At 38.2% G+C, this 13164-nt stretch overlaps 1 protein-coding gene across 1 annotated transcript in view; it reads left to right on the top strand.

The window, feature by feature from the left end:
• The first annotated feature begins 1388 nt into the window (after positions 1-1388).
• LOC135180262 (uncharacterized) overlaps positions 1389-13164 on the top strand; it is a 79784-nt gene continuing 68008 nt past the window's right edge. Inside the window, exons 1-6 of the mRNA XM_064152637.1 lie at positions 1389-1468; positions 2349-2419; positions 4215-4380; positions 5346-5483; positions 6275-6464; positions 6974-7101. Of these exons, the coding sequence (XP_064008707.1) occupies positions 1427-1468; positions 2349-2419; positions 4215-4380; positions 5346-5483; positions 6275-6464; positions 6974-7101 (735 nt within the window). The 5' untranslated portion in view covers positions 1389-1426. The remainder of the gene's footprint in view (positions 1469-2348; positions 2420-4214; positions 4381-5345; positions 5484-6274; positions 6465-6973; positions 7102-13164) is intronic.

The following is a 13164-nucleotide window of genomic DNA, read 5'->3' on the forward strand; positions in this document are numbered from 1 at the left end:
TAAGTATCACATACCACTGCTACCAAAATGTATGACATTGAAGGTGTTATAACTGATCTTTCAGAGTTAATTCTTATCACCTGGTCTAGAAGAGAAAATCCTTTACTTAGAGGAACACAGAGGCCATGAGGGTGTCTGACATGTTTTCTAGAAGGCAGTGCTGCCCATGGATACTTGCCAGGTCACTAGAGTGTCTTTTTACAGATAAAATAATTCTTCTTTTCCTGTGTGTTTTTTTTTTTCTCTTTTTCTCAGATCTCTTCAGGCAGGCTTTTGGAACCTGAATTCTTTACTTCAAAACCACATGATTCAGTTTGTCTGCCTATGTGTAGCTCACAGCATTGGTGTGAAAAGTACTGAATGTATAGGCTGGTCTTTTTCATCTTGCTATTGCAGAGGTCCTGAAATGTGTGAGAAGAATGTCATGCTATAAATGCATTTCATTCCTTTTTTCCTCCTGGGAATTAGATTCCTTTCTCAAGGAATATTGTGAGGTTATGTACATAGGAGAGAGAGGAGTTCCTTTCACCTTCCATACAGGAGCTATTGATAGCATGCAGGGTGCTTTCAGAAATCCAGTTCTTTCAATTGTAAATGCAAATGGAAAGGAAACATTCTGCATATTCAGTCTCTTGTTTGGCTGATTTTAGTGGCCAAACAGAAAGCAGGAAAAAAATTAGGGAGAGGGTGAAGCCCAGTAGATTAAAACTCCATTTTAAAAATTTATTTCCTAGGACACAATGCATCATACGTCCCCAAAAGAACTAGATACAGCTACAGGTACTCAGCAGCCACCAACACCTTTCTGCAGGGAAATATTTACAAAAGCAGTGGCATCTCCCTGAAGAGCACAGTGGTCATTGAGGTGTTGGGAAGTTGCCAGATGGTTTTGAAAGTAAGTATTGTCATAATCTTCTGAGTGATTGTGGTAAGCTGTCATGAAACTGGATCTTTTCTTGGGATTGCTGCTACATTTATATTTTTTTTTCTTGTAATTAAAAGCGTATTAAATTGTGGATGTGATAATTAGGGTTGCAGATGATCTTTTGAGGTCCCTTCTAGCCCCTGACATTCTGTGATTACTTAGATGTGCTTCAAAGGAGATATTTGTCAGTTGTGAAGGGCAGATTAAATAATTCTTTTGCCCCATGAGTTGCAGAACTGTAGGTGAGACTGCCCCTTTGAAAGGAAAGGGGTTATTTTTAAGCACTCATAGATGCAGTAGTAATTGAGAAATAGTGAACACTTTAAAAAGAACTTGAGAAACTTGCACGCTGTGCTGGATTGGTGCCGTTCCTAGCTCAGTGTAAAACTGAGTTTTGTGATTCTCCATTGGTATTTCTGTGACAAGAGCAAAAGAGCAGTTTTAAATTACAGACCTGGGATGAATGTGGTTTGAGAACTACAGTGTTTTAGGAGAAGCATCATGGAAAATAAACTTCCTTCATCTGCATTGGTTTTCCTTAAGGTAACAGAGGTATAATTCACAAGTTCTACAGAGGTTCGACCTGTATGCACTATATACACATATACATGGTGCCAGCAAACATGAACATACAGATAAAATTAATTGGTCAGCAATCCTGTAATTTTACATGAAAGATGAAACTTTAGGTACTACTGTCTTCAGATCGAATAATTCTCTTCTGCCTCTCAATATCAGTGCCTGAGTTTCCCAACTTGTAGCTCTTTATCTTCATTTGAGGCCTCCTACGATTTCCAAAACAATATGTAGTTGAATGAATGTCTTTACAAAAACAAAAAAGGAGAAAATACTAAGAAAAAGAGTTACTAACAAAAAAAAAAAAGTCTACTAATAGTGGGGCAGAGCTCCACCATTTTTGGTCTGCTGTTTGAAACATTTCTTCCTTATCACAACCAGCCAAACTGGAAGTACTTTGGGAAATTCCATGATGAACTTAATATGCATTCTCTGTTGTGAATTTGGCAGAAGTAGCCTATGAAATGCCTACTACATACTGAGAACTTTACCAGTTGTAGTCTGAAGAGTCAAGACCAATCATTTTGCTTTGCAGCTACAGTAGAAAGGATTTATGGTTATTCACGTTCATACTTTGCCTCAGAATAGATGCTTGCTTCTGTCTTGAAAATGAATGCAATATAGTAGCACCACGTGAAATGTATTTAACAGTGAGTGAAACTTTGTGGAAGATATTTCTGGAATGCATCTTGGATATGTAATGTGAAAATGTGCGATTGAAGTTGTGCTGTGTACAACACTGAATCTTTTGTCATAGTCTGATATTCTATGAAGATATCCTCAAGTGACAATGTCCACAAGTTTATACAGACAGTGATATTTGTTGCTCTATAATATTTGCTTTTAGGTGCAAGATGTACAGATCAAGAAAACTCTTATATCCAGTGAGGAGCCTCTGAAGGAAATTGACAGTCTAAGGTAGAAAAACTTTTGGTCTAGTTCTTGGGGTTTTAAGCTATATGGCTTAACAGCAGCTTGACTGGACATTGTTCACTCTGTTTCATACTGTACTTAGTTTTAGTTGGATTTGTTAGGTCATATTTTTTTAAAAAAGAAGGGTCAAGATATGAGCACTGTCAGCAGAATGTGAGACCATAAAGGTTTTTTTAACATGATTTTCACACTTGGTGTGTAAAAATGCGGAGAGAAGAAAAAAAGTATTTTGTATACAAATTATTGTGCTTCTAGCTGTCTTCCAGTGTGTGTGGATTGCCCACTCGTTTTCTGATCTGCAGTTGTACATACCCTTGAATTTTGAGGTAGATTTCAAAAGTTCTTGCTTTGAAAGATCCTCACAATGCAAAACATTGTTGTTTTTTCCTTCCAGGGTGTTTGAATTGCTTCTAGTAGCTCATGCATAACGTATGTCAGTATGTTTCCTTCTGACTTGCAAAGAGTTAGACTAGCAAAGAGGCCTATACAAAAAGGTCTCTTCAAACTGTGGAGGCCTGGTATTTTCCCAGAAAGCTGTGGCTTCTTGTGTCATTGAAAAAAAAAAAAGGCAGTTCTGTTGTCTTATTAAGCTCAGCCTTTAACTGAGGTAATTGACTCAATTCAAAGGGTCAAAAAGAGCAAGTCTGGAGTAAATGCATTGCTTTTTATATTCATCAGGAAGAACTTAGTGTCCCACAGTATGAATATTGACTGCATATCTTCTTCTGGGACGTTTTGTAGGATTTTTGTAGCGATAAGAGCAGTGTCTTATTCTTTGCAGATAAGCTAAAAAATAGAGATAGCAAAGAAAGCATTCAGTGAAGCTTGGCTATTGAAAATAATTATTCAGACAAGTGAACCTTATTAGCATTTGCCTCAGCCTATTGTGAATATAAGGTGGTCTAGCTTGTCCCCTAAATATGCATGTAATTTCCACAGATAGTAGCAAAAGGAACTGCAGTTGCCTAGAAGTTCAGAAACCCTTATCCTATGCACACAGTCTCATCTCCTGGAAAGACTATACCCAGGTGTTTACACATTGAAAGTTTTTGCTTTTAGGTTGTCTTAGATTAGACGAACAGTTTTGTATCTCCATGTATGGCAGCTCACTTGGGATACCATAGAGTTCTTCCTTTGGTGGCTTAATTTACCCCATTTAGAGGGAGAAATAGATGGTTAAAGTACATTGTATTAGGAGTGAAAATAATTTTAAAAAGTGATCTCTTGCAAAAGTAAAAAATAGTGTACTCTCAGTCTGGGAGAGCAAAAGCAGTCAGGGAGTGAACTGGCAGAAGAGGCTAGGTGATAACTGAGATCAAGCATGCATATGTCCACCTAGCAGAACATGTGGGTTGATCAGAGAAGAGTTTTGTGTATAAAAGTGAAAAGGAATGATAAAGAGTACATGCAGTTACTTTGTGACTGAGACATACTTAACTATGATGAAAGCACCCTGAATCTCTTACATTAAACACAAAGTTGTTCTGTGAAGTATAATTACTTGTAAAGAATTTACCAGGAGTGGGCTTCATTAGGTGTTACAGTTATGTTGAAGATGCTGTTCTTATCTTGATAGGTTTTGTTTGGTTGGCTTGTTTTTAAGGGCTCTGAGGGTCAGGGTGAATTATTGAAGGATAGAGACTTGCTATAAAGAATAGAGATACAGACAAGACAGATCCATTGTGGTGAAACAACTCTGTTCAGAAAATCTGAGTCTAATGTCAAAAACTGACTTTCAGCCACTGTTTGAAGCAAGAAATAACAAACTATTTTATTTCAGGGAAATACTAGAACAGTATCCTCTTCATTTTTCTTTCAATGATGGCAAAGTTCTGAAGCTCTGTCCTGTGAGGAGTGAACAGACCTGGGCACTGAACATAAAACGGGGCATTCTCAGTGTCCTGCAGACGTCACAAACGCCCACTGCTAGTGCAGTCATTGATGAGGTGAGGCCACTGGTGCAGTCATGCTTTAGGGTGGCAGTTAGCCCTGGCACATGTTAAGTCTATTCTCTTTTTAAATAACTAAATTAGTTTTGCTTCTTGGTGACTGGTCATCAGGCAGTGGTGGTTACCTGCTTGCTTTTTGTAATGAGTGTTACGACACTATCTGTAATTTGCAGTCTCGTTGAGCACTGGAGTCCACTACTTGGGTACCTGAGGAAAAGCTGTGTAATTGTGGAATTCACTAAGACTTTGTAAAACTATGGTTTGTACTTATCTGTTCTCTTGGGAAAAGACAGCTTTCATTATTTGTTATTGTACGCCATGACTTTTTCATTTATTTCAGAAAGCTTTAAGATCAGGGTTCTCAGAGCTGTTTTCTTTCTTTCACTTTTTTTTTTTTTTTTCTATACTTGAGCTCAGGTTCTCCTGTGTTACACTGCAATGATAGTCCATAGTACCCTGATGTCACCTGTTTGTTTGCATGAGTTCAAATTAGATGTCTTGCAGGCTGTACCTCTAATGTTTTGGAGAGCAGTCTCTAGGCTGACCTTCAGCATGACGTGCGCTGCCTCATTCTCATGCTGTTGCTACGTATCAGTGCTTAAATAGATGTTCTGCAGTAAGGGTTATGACACCTGTTGTAATTACATTCCTTCAGAGTGGAAATGGTCTTCTAAATTAATGCTTCCCTGCAAATCTAGAAAATATGAGATGAAGAGGCAAACACAGTGAAGCTATACAAATCAACAAATCCTGTCTATTACCAAGTTTAACCAAAGTCTTTAAAATTACATGCCTTTCTGTGGCTTTTTTTGGCAAAGACAGTGTCCTGCAAGGGAGACTTTAGGTCTCCATTGCATTGGTATTACAACAAAGCAGTTAGTAAAACTAATTCTAATAACACATAATAGCTGCTTGTAGTAAGTATTTGTATGCATGCTTCAATATTGTCTGTGTGTTACTAGGTGGACGTTCTGGGAATATGCCCAACCAGGTACCAGCGAAAAGGTCCTGTTCTTCTGAAGACCAAGGACTTAAACCTCTGCTCTCACCGGTATTCTGGTTTTACTTCTGTGCAGTCTGTTGTTCTTCCACATGTGTCGGTAAGTTCTACTTTCTTGGAAAACAATGATGAAAACGTTTTCGAATAGTCACTTAAAGTCATTTATATTTGTGCACGTGTGCCCAAAGGTGAATCTTTCACAAAGAAATGATGGATCTTATTGTCTCTGTAATGCCTGTTACTCACAGAATTTTATTTTAATGCAAATTTCCATTGTAGTCAATGAGTAATACAGGAAAAAAACCGAAAGGTTGTTACGCACCTGGATTAAACTCTGTCTTTAAAATATGTTAGAGTGGTAAACAAAGTAGAGTGTGGAAAAAGAGGAATTGAGAGATGTGGGTAAGAAAAATATATTATGCAAAGAAAGTTGTTATTTTGAGAAAACTTTGGAAAGATAGTTGCTTTTCTAAAAGACTAACTTAGAGCTTTCCACTGTTCGTGGTTAATACAGTTAATGTTTGTATCTTGTACAGTTTTTATTGGGTAAATATCACTTGTTTCTTGTCTTGTATTATCTAGTCATAATTTGCCATCTTTTTGCCTTTCTCAACTCTACTGACCAAAATGATCTGCTTAACATTGATGCTTTGTGAACTCAGATGGATCGAGACCATTTGAAACTGAAAGTTAGTAGCAGTTATGTTTCACTGATGGAAAAATTAGACGGAAAATAAAGAGTGTATGTACCTCCACAGCCTGGGTGCTGTCTGTAAGATCTACAAGAGATTTTGCACTATTATCACAGGATTGGAATCCTTTGTGAGGTCAGGAGAGAAGGGATTTGTTGTAGGTCATCAAGACTTTACCTGAAATACCTCCTCTTCTCAGTCTGAGCAGCAGGCGGTGTCCTCCAAACTGGAATGCGTTCAGAGTGTTAAGAACGGAATCCTGGAGGAAGCCAGATGTGTGGAATCCAACCTCGTTACATTGTTCTCTCAGAAGGACAGTGGGGCACAGATGCAGACAAAGTCTTCCCTCAAACTCTTTCAGGTGGAAACAGAGGCAGTGTATGAAAAAGGTAACATGGTGTTTCTGTTAAAACAAATTTATTTCCTATAAAAATCTTGGGTTTGTGTCTTGCCTGTGAGAACTCTTTGCACTTGATATATTTCCTTTAACGTTTGTGAAAGCAGTTGTGTTTACAGTGTGAGCTACAGAGAGCTATCCCTTCTTTGGAAGTTGGGGTCTCCAGAAGTGATACATTTCCTAAAGGGCAGCTCATTTTTACCTGCTTTACATACATAGCCCACTTGTATGCAGAACATCAGCGTGCATATGTTTTCCATAAATATTCCTTGTCTTGTTTTTCTTTTAGATCACACTCATCTTCAGACCTTTATTTTGTTGTGTTCTTAAATTCAACCTAACTGCAGACATTCATATTCACCCCTTGACTTTACAGAGACTAGAGAGATTCTTATGTGTAGAAGCAATGTCTCAGAGAGAAGCTGTCCCCTAACATTTAGAGTTAGTCATAGCAGATGACCAGCTAGCCTTAGAATCTGATTTTTCGTTATGTCTTTCAAGTGGACTCTGAAGATCTTTATGTGACCAGCATGCTCTATGAAAAGGAAGAAGTTGAGAGGGAAGTGACTGGAGGGGAAGTGACTGAATTGGTGTGGAAGCTTTGCTTGGCACATGGTGCGAGTTTTGAGGTAAGCTTCTACGCATAACTTCTGTTTTCTTTTAAGGCCCATTGTGGTCTCACAGTTCTCCTGCACAGATAAGAGGTGGCTAGAAAAACAGCAATTCTGGTATCCTGAAGGCTTGCATTGTTTTGGGCATTTTAAAATGTGGAATTACAGAAAGATCAAATGCTTTGAAGTGTCACTTTTCCTATATAAATAGCAAATCAAACTTTAAAAAAGGGTCAGAGCATTGTATCACCCCAAATATTTGGACAAAGCAATTTTGAACTATAGTCTAAATTAAGCCAAAAAAGATATGTTCTGAATTTTTGTTTTGCCCTGCAAAAACAAATGGAAAAAAAATGTGTGTAGTTTAGTCTATCACTTGATAGTTTTGGTGATTAATTATAAACCCCCTTTCTACAGCTTTATTGTGGGATATTAGCCCTGGTACTGCTGTTGTTTCCGTGTTTATTGGAGTTATGTGATACTTTTGTTGCCTCACTTTCCCCAAACAGTTTGCATGTGAAGCTCTTGCACCTGATCCTTGGCTTGGTTCCATGTGATTCTAATTAGTTCTAGTAATGACCATCCTGTTTTCCAGGAGTGCTGTTTGGGCCCAGAGGGAATCTCTTATCACCTAACCCATTTGCATGATGGTGAAATGTTCTGGTCATGTGTAACATGCAGTGGCTTAATGTTTTTTCTGTGGTGATGGTCATTTTAGATGAGGGTTTGCCTCTCTCTTTAGCTCACTGGTGTCTTGTAATTTTTGTTGATATTTGCAGCAGCTGGGTCAGTTAGTATTTGTCTAGTTTGAGAAATTTGGAGATGATCAAGAACACCTGTATGAGACAGAAGGATCTACAGATGATGATGCTTAGTCATTATTGACCTGAGATGAACTGAGGGCAACAACCTAAAAGAGAGGACACTTCATATCCCATTATGCTTCAGATGGAGTGGTTCTTGTTAACAGTGGCATTCTTATACACAACAATGTAAGGGGAAAAAAGGTTTTGGAAGTAGAACAACACAGTCATTTGTGGACAAGATACTACTAGAAAAAGAGTCTGGTCTAATAGGGAAAGCTCTGGACTGGGTCTTGGTGCCTCCATGAGTTTGCCACTGCCAAGTTTCGCCTGCTCATTCCCGATATAGTCTCTGTCCCCTGATTTTCTTGTCGTGTTAGATTGCTTGTACTCTGAAACAGGATACAAGTCATGTTAATAAACGCTTCAGACCTAGCCTAGGAGAAGGGCTTTCATTTTCCTTTATCTAGGTTTAAGTCCCATCTCAGAGTTCTGACACTGTCTTCCCTGCCGTGCACACAGATAGTGAGAGGTGGAGTACAGACTTTATGGGGACTGGAGAAGAGCACACTGCTGGATTCAAGCTTTGCAGTCCAGCGTTGCCTGATTAGAAATTTAATTTACAGTCCTAGCCGTGATTAATGAGCACAAGTAGGTGTTTGTGTAATGTGGTGAGAGACTTAAGAGAAAGGCACAGGGTAGGGAAGGTTTGAAGTCACAGCAGGTGAAGCAAGCGACTTCAGTTAGCTCTGAGAAATTACAATCCCAGCAGTTATTCCCAATGGTGATTGTCGTCTGACCTGGTATCACAGCCTGACAGGGCTGAAGAGAAAGCAGCAAGCTGGGCTTTGTAAGTGATGGTATATAGGGCAGGTTTCTCTCTGAGTTGCAAGCAATTTCTTTTTTAGCTGCATGCTGGGGAGATTTGGGCTATAGAGAGCTAACAGTTATAAACATAATGATTCCTGCTAATGTAAAATAAAAGCAGACTACTTGGGTATGGTGATGCTTAATTCTGTGTGTCTGTTACTCTAACAGCAGTATCTAATGGCATTTAGAAACAGACTAGGGACTACATGCTGCTTGGAAAATACTGAAAAAAATAACTGACTGCAGTGAACCTGAGACTTTAAATCCAGCTTCTTTTGAATACCCATAATTCAGTGTCTTTGAAAGAATGGTAGACAGTTTTTCCCAGTAACAGTGGGATGTTGCTTGTGTCTCCAAAGAGGCCCACTGGCTTCATGTGTGGGAAATTTACAAAACAAATTACTAGGATTAGCACAAGTGGCTGCTGTCTATGCCACTGCCTAAAAAAGGAGTGCATTATTCATCATATGCCTATTCCAGCACAGGATTTGATTGGTTGTTACCATTTCAGGGTGTTCCTTCTGTGTGACAAGACGTTTCAAAAGGGATCTTTATTATGCCCCATTCCAACTGATAAAATGTCTTTTGGTCCAGAAAAGAAGTTATGGGAATGCCCACAGTGTTGCTTAGGAGACAGCTCAACTCTTAGGCATGTATAGCTTGTTTGTCCCCTTTTTGTTTGGCTCTGAATGAGGCAAGATTATGCATTTCTTTCAGGACACAAAACGAAGAATAAATGCAACTGAAAATACCCAACTCCAGGGAAAACAGTGAAGGGATGAGAAAATGGGGGTGGAGACTATGTCATTTCCAAGGAAGCAAAGTTGTTGTTTAATTTTTCAACGCTGTTAGGAGACAAGATTGAATTTCAGTGCGGATGTAGATTAGCTAATGGACCATTAAGTGAACAAGCTGCTTACTGACAAAGAATGGTCAAAGGGATGGGGAGAAAGGACCCTCACTTGAAAGAAGCTGAAGGAAACCTGTAGCACGGCTTCTGCTGGGGGCTGCATTTGCGTTTACTGTTAGATTTTGGTGTGGAATTGGCTGTCTTTGGTCGATGTGGTTGTGTATGCCTGAAGCAGAGCAGTTGAGAATATGTCATATTCACTCTGGCCAATTTCGGTACCCTAGTCTGACCTAAAAGGGCTTGGTCTCACCATCTGGTTTTTTCATACGGCATTCTGATTGCTAGTTACTATTTAGTTGGATGTTAGGATCTGCATGTTTCTAGTTTGTGGGTGCAAGGACTATGACAGAGTATCTTCTGGGTAAGAAAGATGTTCTTGTTAAGATGACTCAAGATATTGTAGTTATGTAGCTAATTTTGCTTTTTGAAATTTGGCTTATCTTTTCCCGTAAGATTATATGATAATTTTACCAGGAACAGATGTTTTTTGTTTGGAATAAAAAAGCCTTAGAAGATAGTATTGGGAATAGCCTGTTAGGTCACTTAAACCTGCTCTGTAATCAGACACAATAACATTCTTCCTGAAATTGAGGGTCAAATAAGGGTAACTGGCAAGGTAAGAAACCAGATAAGCAAGAACCGATAAGGGTCATGAGGAAGGGAAGTTAGCTATGGCAGGAAGAAAGTAACCACAGCTGTTCAAACAGCAGACTTCAGGGAGGACAGTGCGTCACCATCATCTACTTTCACACTTGGCCTTCAATTCAAGGAAATCACTTGTTCTGTAACAAGCTGAAAAGAAAAATGACACAGCTGAAACCCGGAAGTTCCAATATAGAGGAAACAGTTACATAGGTCCAAAGAGAGACCCTAAATTTACTGGAGAGAAGGCCTTGCACTTCCATTAGGAATGTAAATTAGTAGGTTCATTGAACACATTTTCAAAGCAACCTTCCTGGTGTTTAAATCTGCTTATATTTGACAGCAAACAAGCTGTCAAGCTTTCAAAAGGTGGTTTGTATCATAAATATAAACATTTTTATCGGGAAGCATTTTACTACTTTACCTGCCAATCTAAAGTATGCCACATTTATACTTGCAGAATTATTTTTTAACTAGCGGTGCAGTAAGTCTGTAGATAGAAGGAAAAACAAGTTTCTATGTAGAATAAAAGCCAGACTTCCTTATGTTTCATTTAGGGGTGGGAATGGGAGCCAATTTGTGTGTAGTTTGTTATTATGATACCACAAATAGAGAAATTTACAGTAAGGTTACTCTTTATTTGACAGCTTGATTTCAGTGCAGCCTACCTTAAAAAGTAAAAATGGCCCACCTGACTAGACAGTTCCATCAAAAATAGCTGTTTCTTCACAAAACTTTGCACTGAATTATCAGGTGTTAGCTAATCTTGTCAGCCAGTGTGAACCAGAATGAAGTCAGTCTACAGGATAAAATTATATCAACTGGAAATACATCAGTCTGGAAATTTTATTTTGAACTTTGCTGCTGTCGCCAGCTGACGGCCACCTGAGCTCAGCAGCAGCTCCAAACACAGCTTCTTGTGATGACACTTAGAGGCTTCCCTAATCTTGCTGTCCATAGCGTGTTTGGGTGTAAAATGGATGTGCACTTTACATATGCATGTAAAAAGGTCTGTGGTTTACAAATGCTTTTGAAGAACTTCTTTGAATACAATTATCAGAATATTTTATAGACTGTGAAATGTAATCTGCTTCACTAGCTCCATGGTGCTTAGGGTCTGATAATTTATTTTTAAAATAGACCTTAAAGATAATGGTGGGATGGGATATGTGTGGCTCTAACTGAATTTTAGAGATGGAATTTGTGATGGTTCTGGTGTTAAACACCCCCAACACACACTTCTAATCAGCCAATCTGAAAATTAGAATGGAGCTTTATATTTAGAGCTTAGCACAATATACAAGCAGATATTTAGAATATATACAGCTATATACAGAAATATACAAGTTAAAAAGTAATACAGAAACCCAACACCCTTCCCAGAAACCAGAGTCCCCAGGAGGGGCTCTCAACCAGCCTTCCATGTTTTCCACCTTACCCTAGACCTTGCCTTACGTTCAAGGTGAGTTTGGAGGATCGGCCAGGGGAGTTAGGAAGCAGATGGATTAGTTAGGAAGTTAGGGAGAGAAATGTGTCCATAGAGCCAGAGAGAGCAACTCTGTTATCTATATTTATGTTCTTGTTTTTATATGTCTCAGCAAGCCTGTGAGTGAGGTAGATATCACCATTGTTTCCTTTTTGCAGCCTGTAATCTAATTCTTCTCACTAAAATATCCTAGCTAGGCTCAAACTAGCACAGAATTATAAATATTTTTGAAGTTTACCCCTAGGTAGGACTTCATGTATGAGAAAAAAATTCAGTTTGATGAAAATAATTTATTATTACTAAAAAGAAGAGAAATCCCAGAAGAATGAAAATATAGATAATGTTTGGATGGACAAACTATTTCCTCAGCTTATCGAACATGGTAAGAAATGACTCCATCTTCTTATTGAAAGACAGCTTCTTTTTACAGAAATTGTCTTGGCAGTCTTTAATGAAAAATAAATGTTGACACTGGGCTATTTCAGTTTTTCATTGCTTTTGGAATCAGCTCCTGGAAGGAAGGTCAGGAATTCAAAGTAAGTCTCTCTCCCAGACCTTTGCAAATGTGACTTAGTGGAATTAATGATTTCTACAGTAAGAAAAATGTTTTCTTTGGAACCAGAGTAGTAATCCTATGTGTAAGCTTTCACATCTGAAGTGAGTAAAGAAAATAAGTGCAACTGTATGATATGGACTGTAATTAAAACTTGTACATTATAAGGTTGTGTTAAGATGAACATAACTACTGTATTTAACATTCTGGTATTTTTTCAAGTAATGAGACACATCTCTCTTTTTTAAGTTTGGATCAAGTCTCAGAGGAACACACCTATATGCTATTTTACCTTTGAAGTACCATTTTACAAGAAACTTGTGCTGAGGTCAAAATAACAATGTGGCAAACAAATGAAAATTAGTCCAAAAGAAAGGAGTCAAGATCTCCTTTCTCAGCAGAGAGTAGTCTGGGTAGGTAACACACAGCTTGTTTTGAGTCAGAATGACACTGAAAGGTTACTACTCCATGAAAATAGAAAGCTTTCTGTCATCTTGATGTAATGTGTTCAGTTCAATTAAATATTTCATTAATTTTATTTCCAGCATCATATTTTGTCAACTGAAAATTATGGCTGGTAATACATACAAAAATACGTTGAGGTGGTAGTTTCTAAAAAAATACTTTTTTTTGGCTATTGGAAACTGATGCTGACCATTTAAGTGAGGGGTGAAAGTGAAAGGGTTTTAAAAAAGTGAAGTATATTACAGGTGAGTATCTCACTTTACAGAAAAATGTGGGTCATCTCTGAATTGTTCTTAATTTCTTTCAGCCCTGGACATGCAAATAAATTACTAAATAGAACTATTCAGTTTCA

The sequence above is a fragment of the Pogoniulus pusillus genome, chromosome 13 (assembly GCF_015220805.1).
Source record: "Pogoniulus pusillus isolate bPogPus1 chromosome 13, bPogPus1.pri, whole genome shotgun sequence".
NCBI lineage: Eukaryota > Metazoa > Chordata > Aves > Piciformes > Lybiidae > Pogoniulus > Pogoniulus pusillus.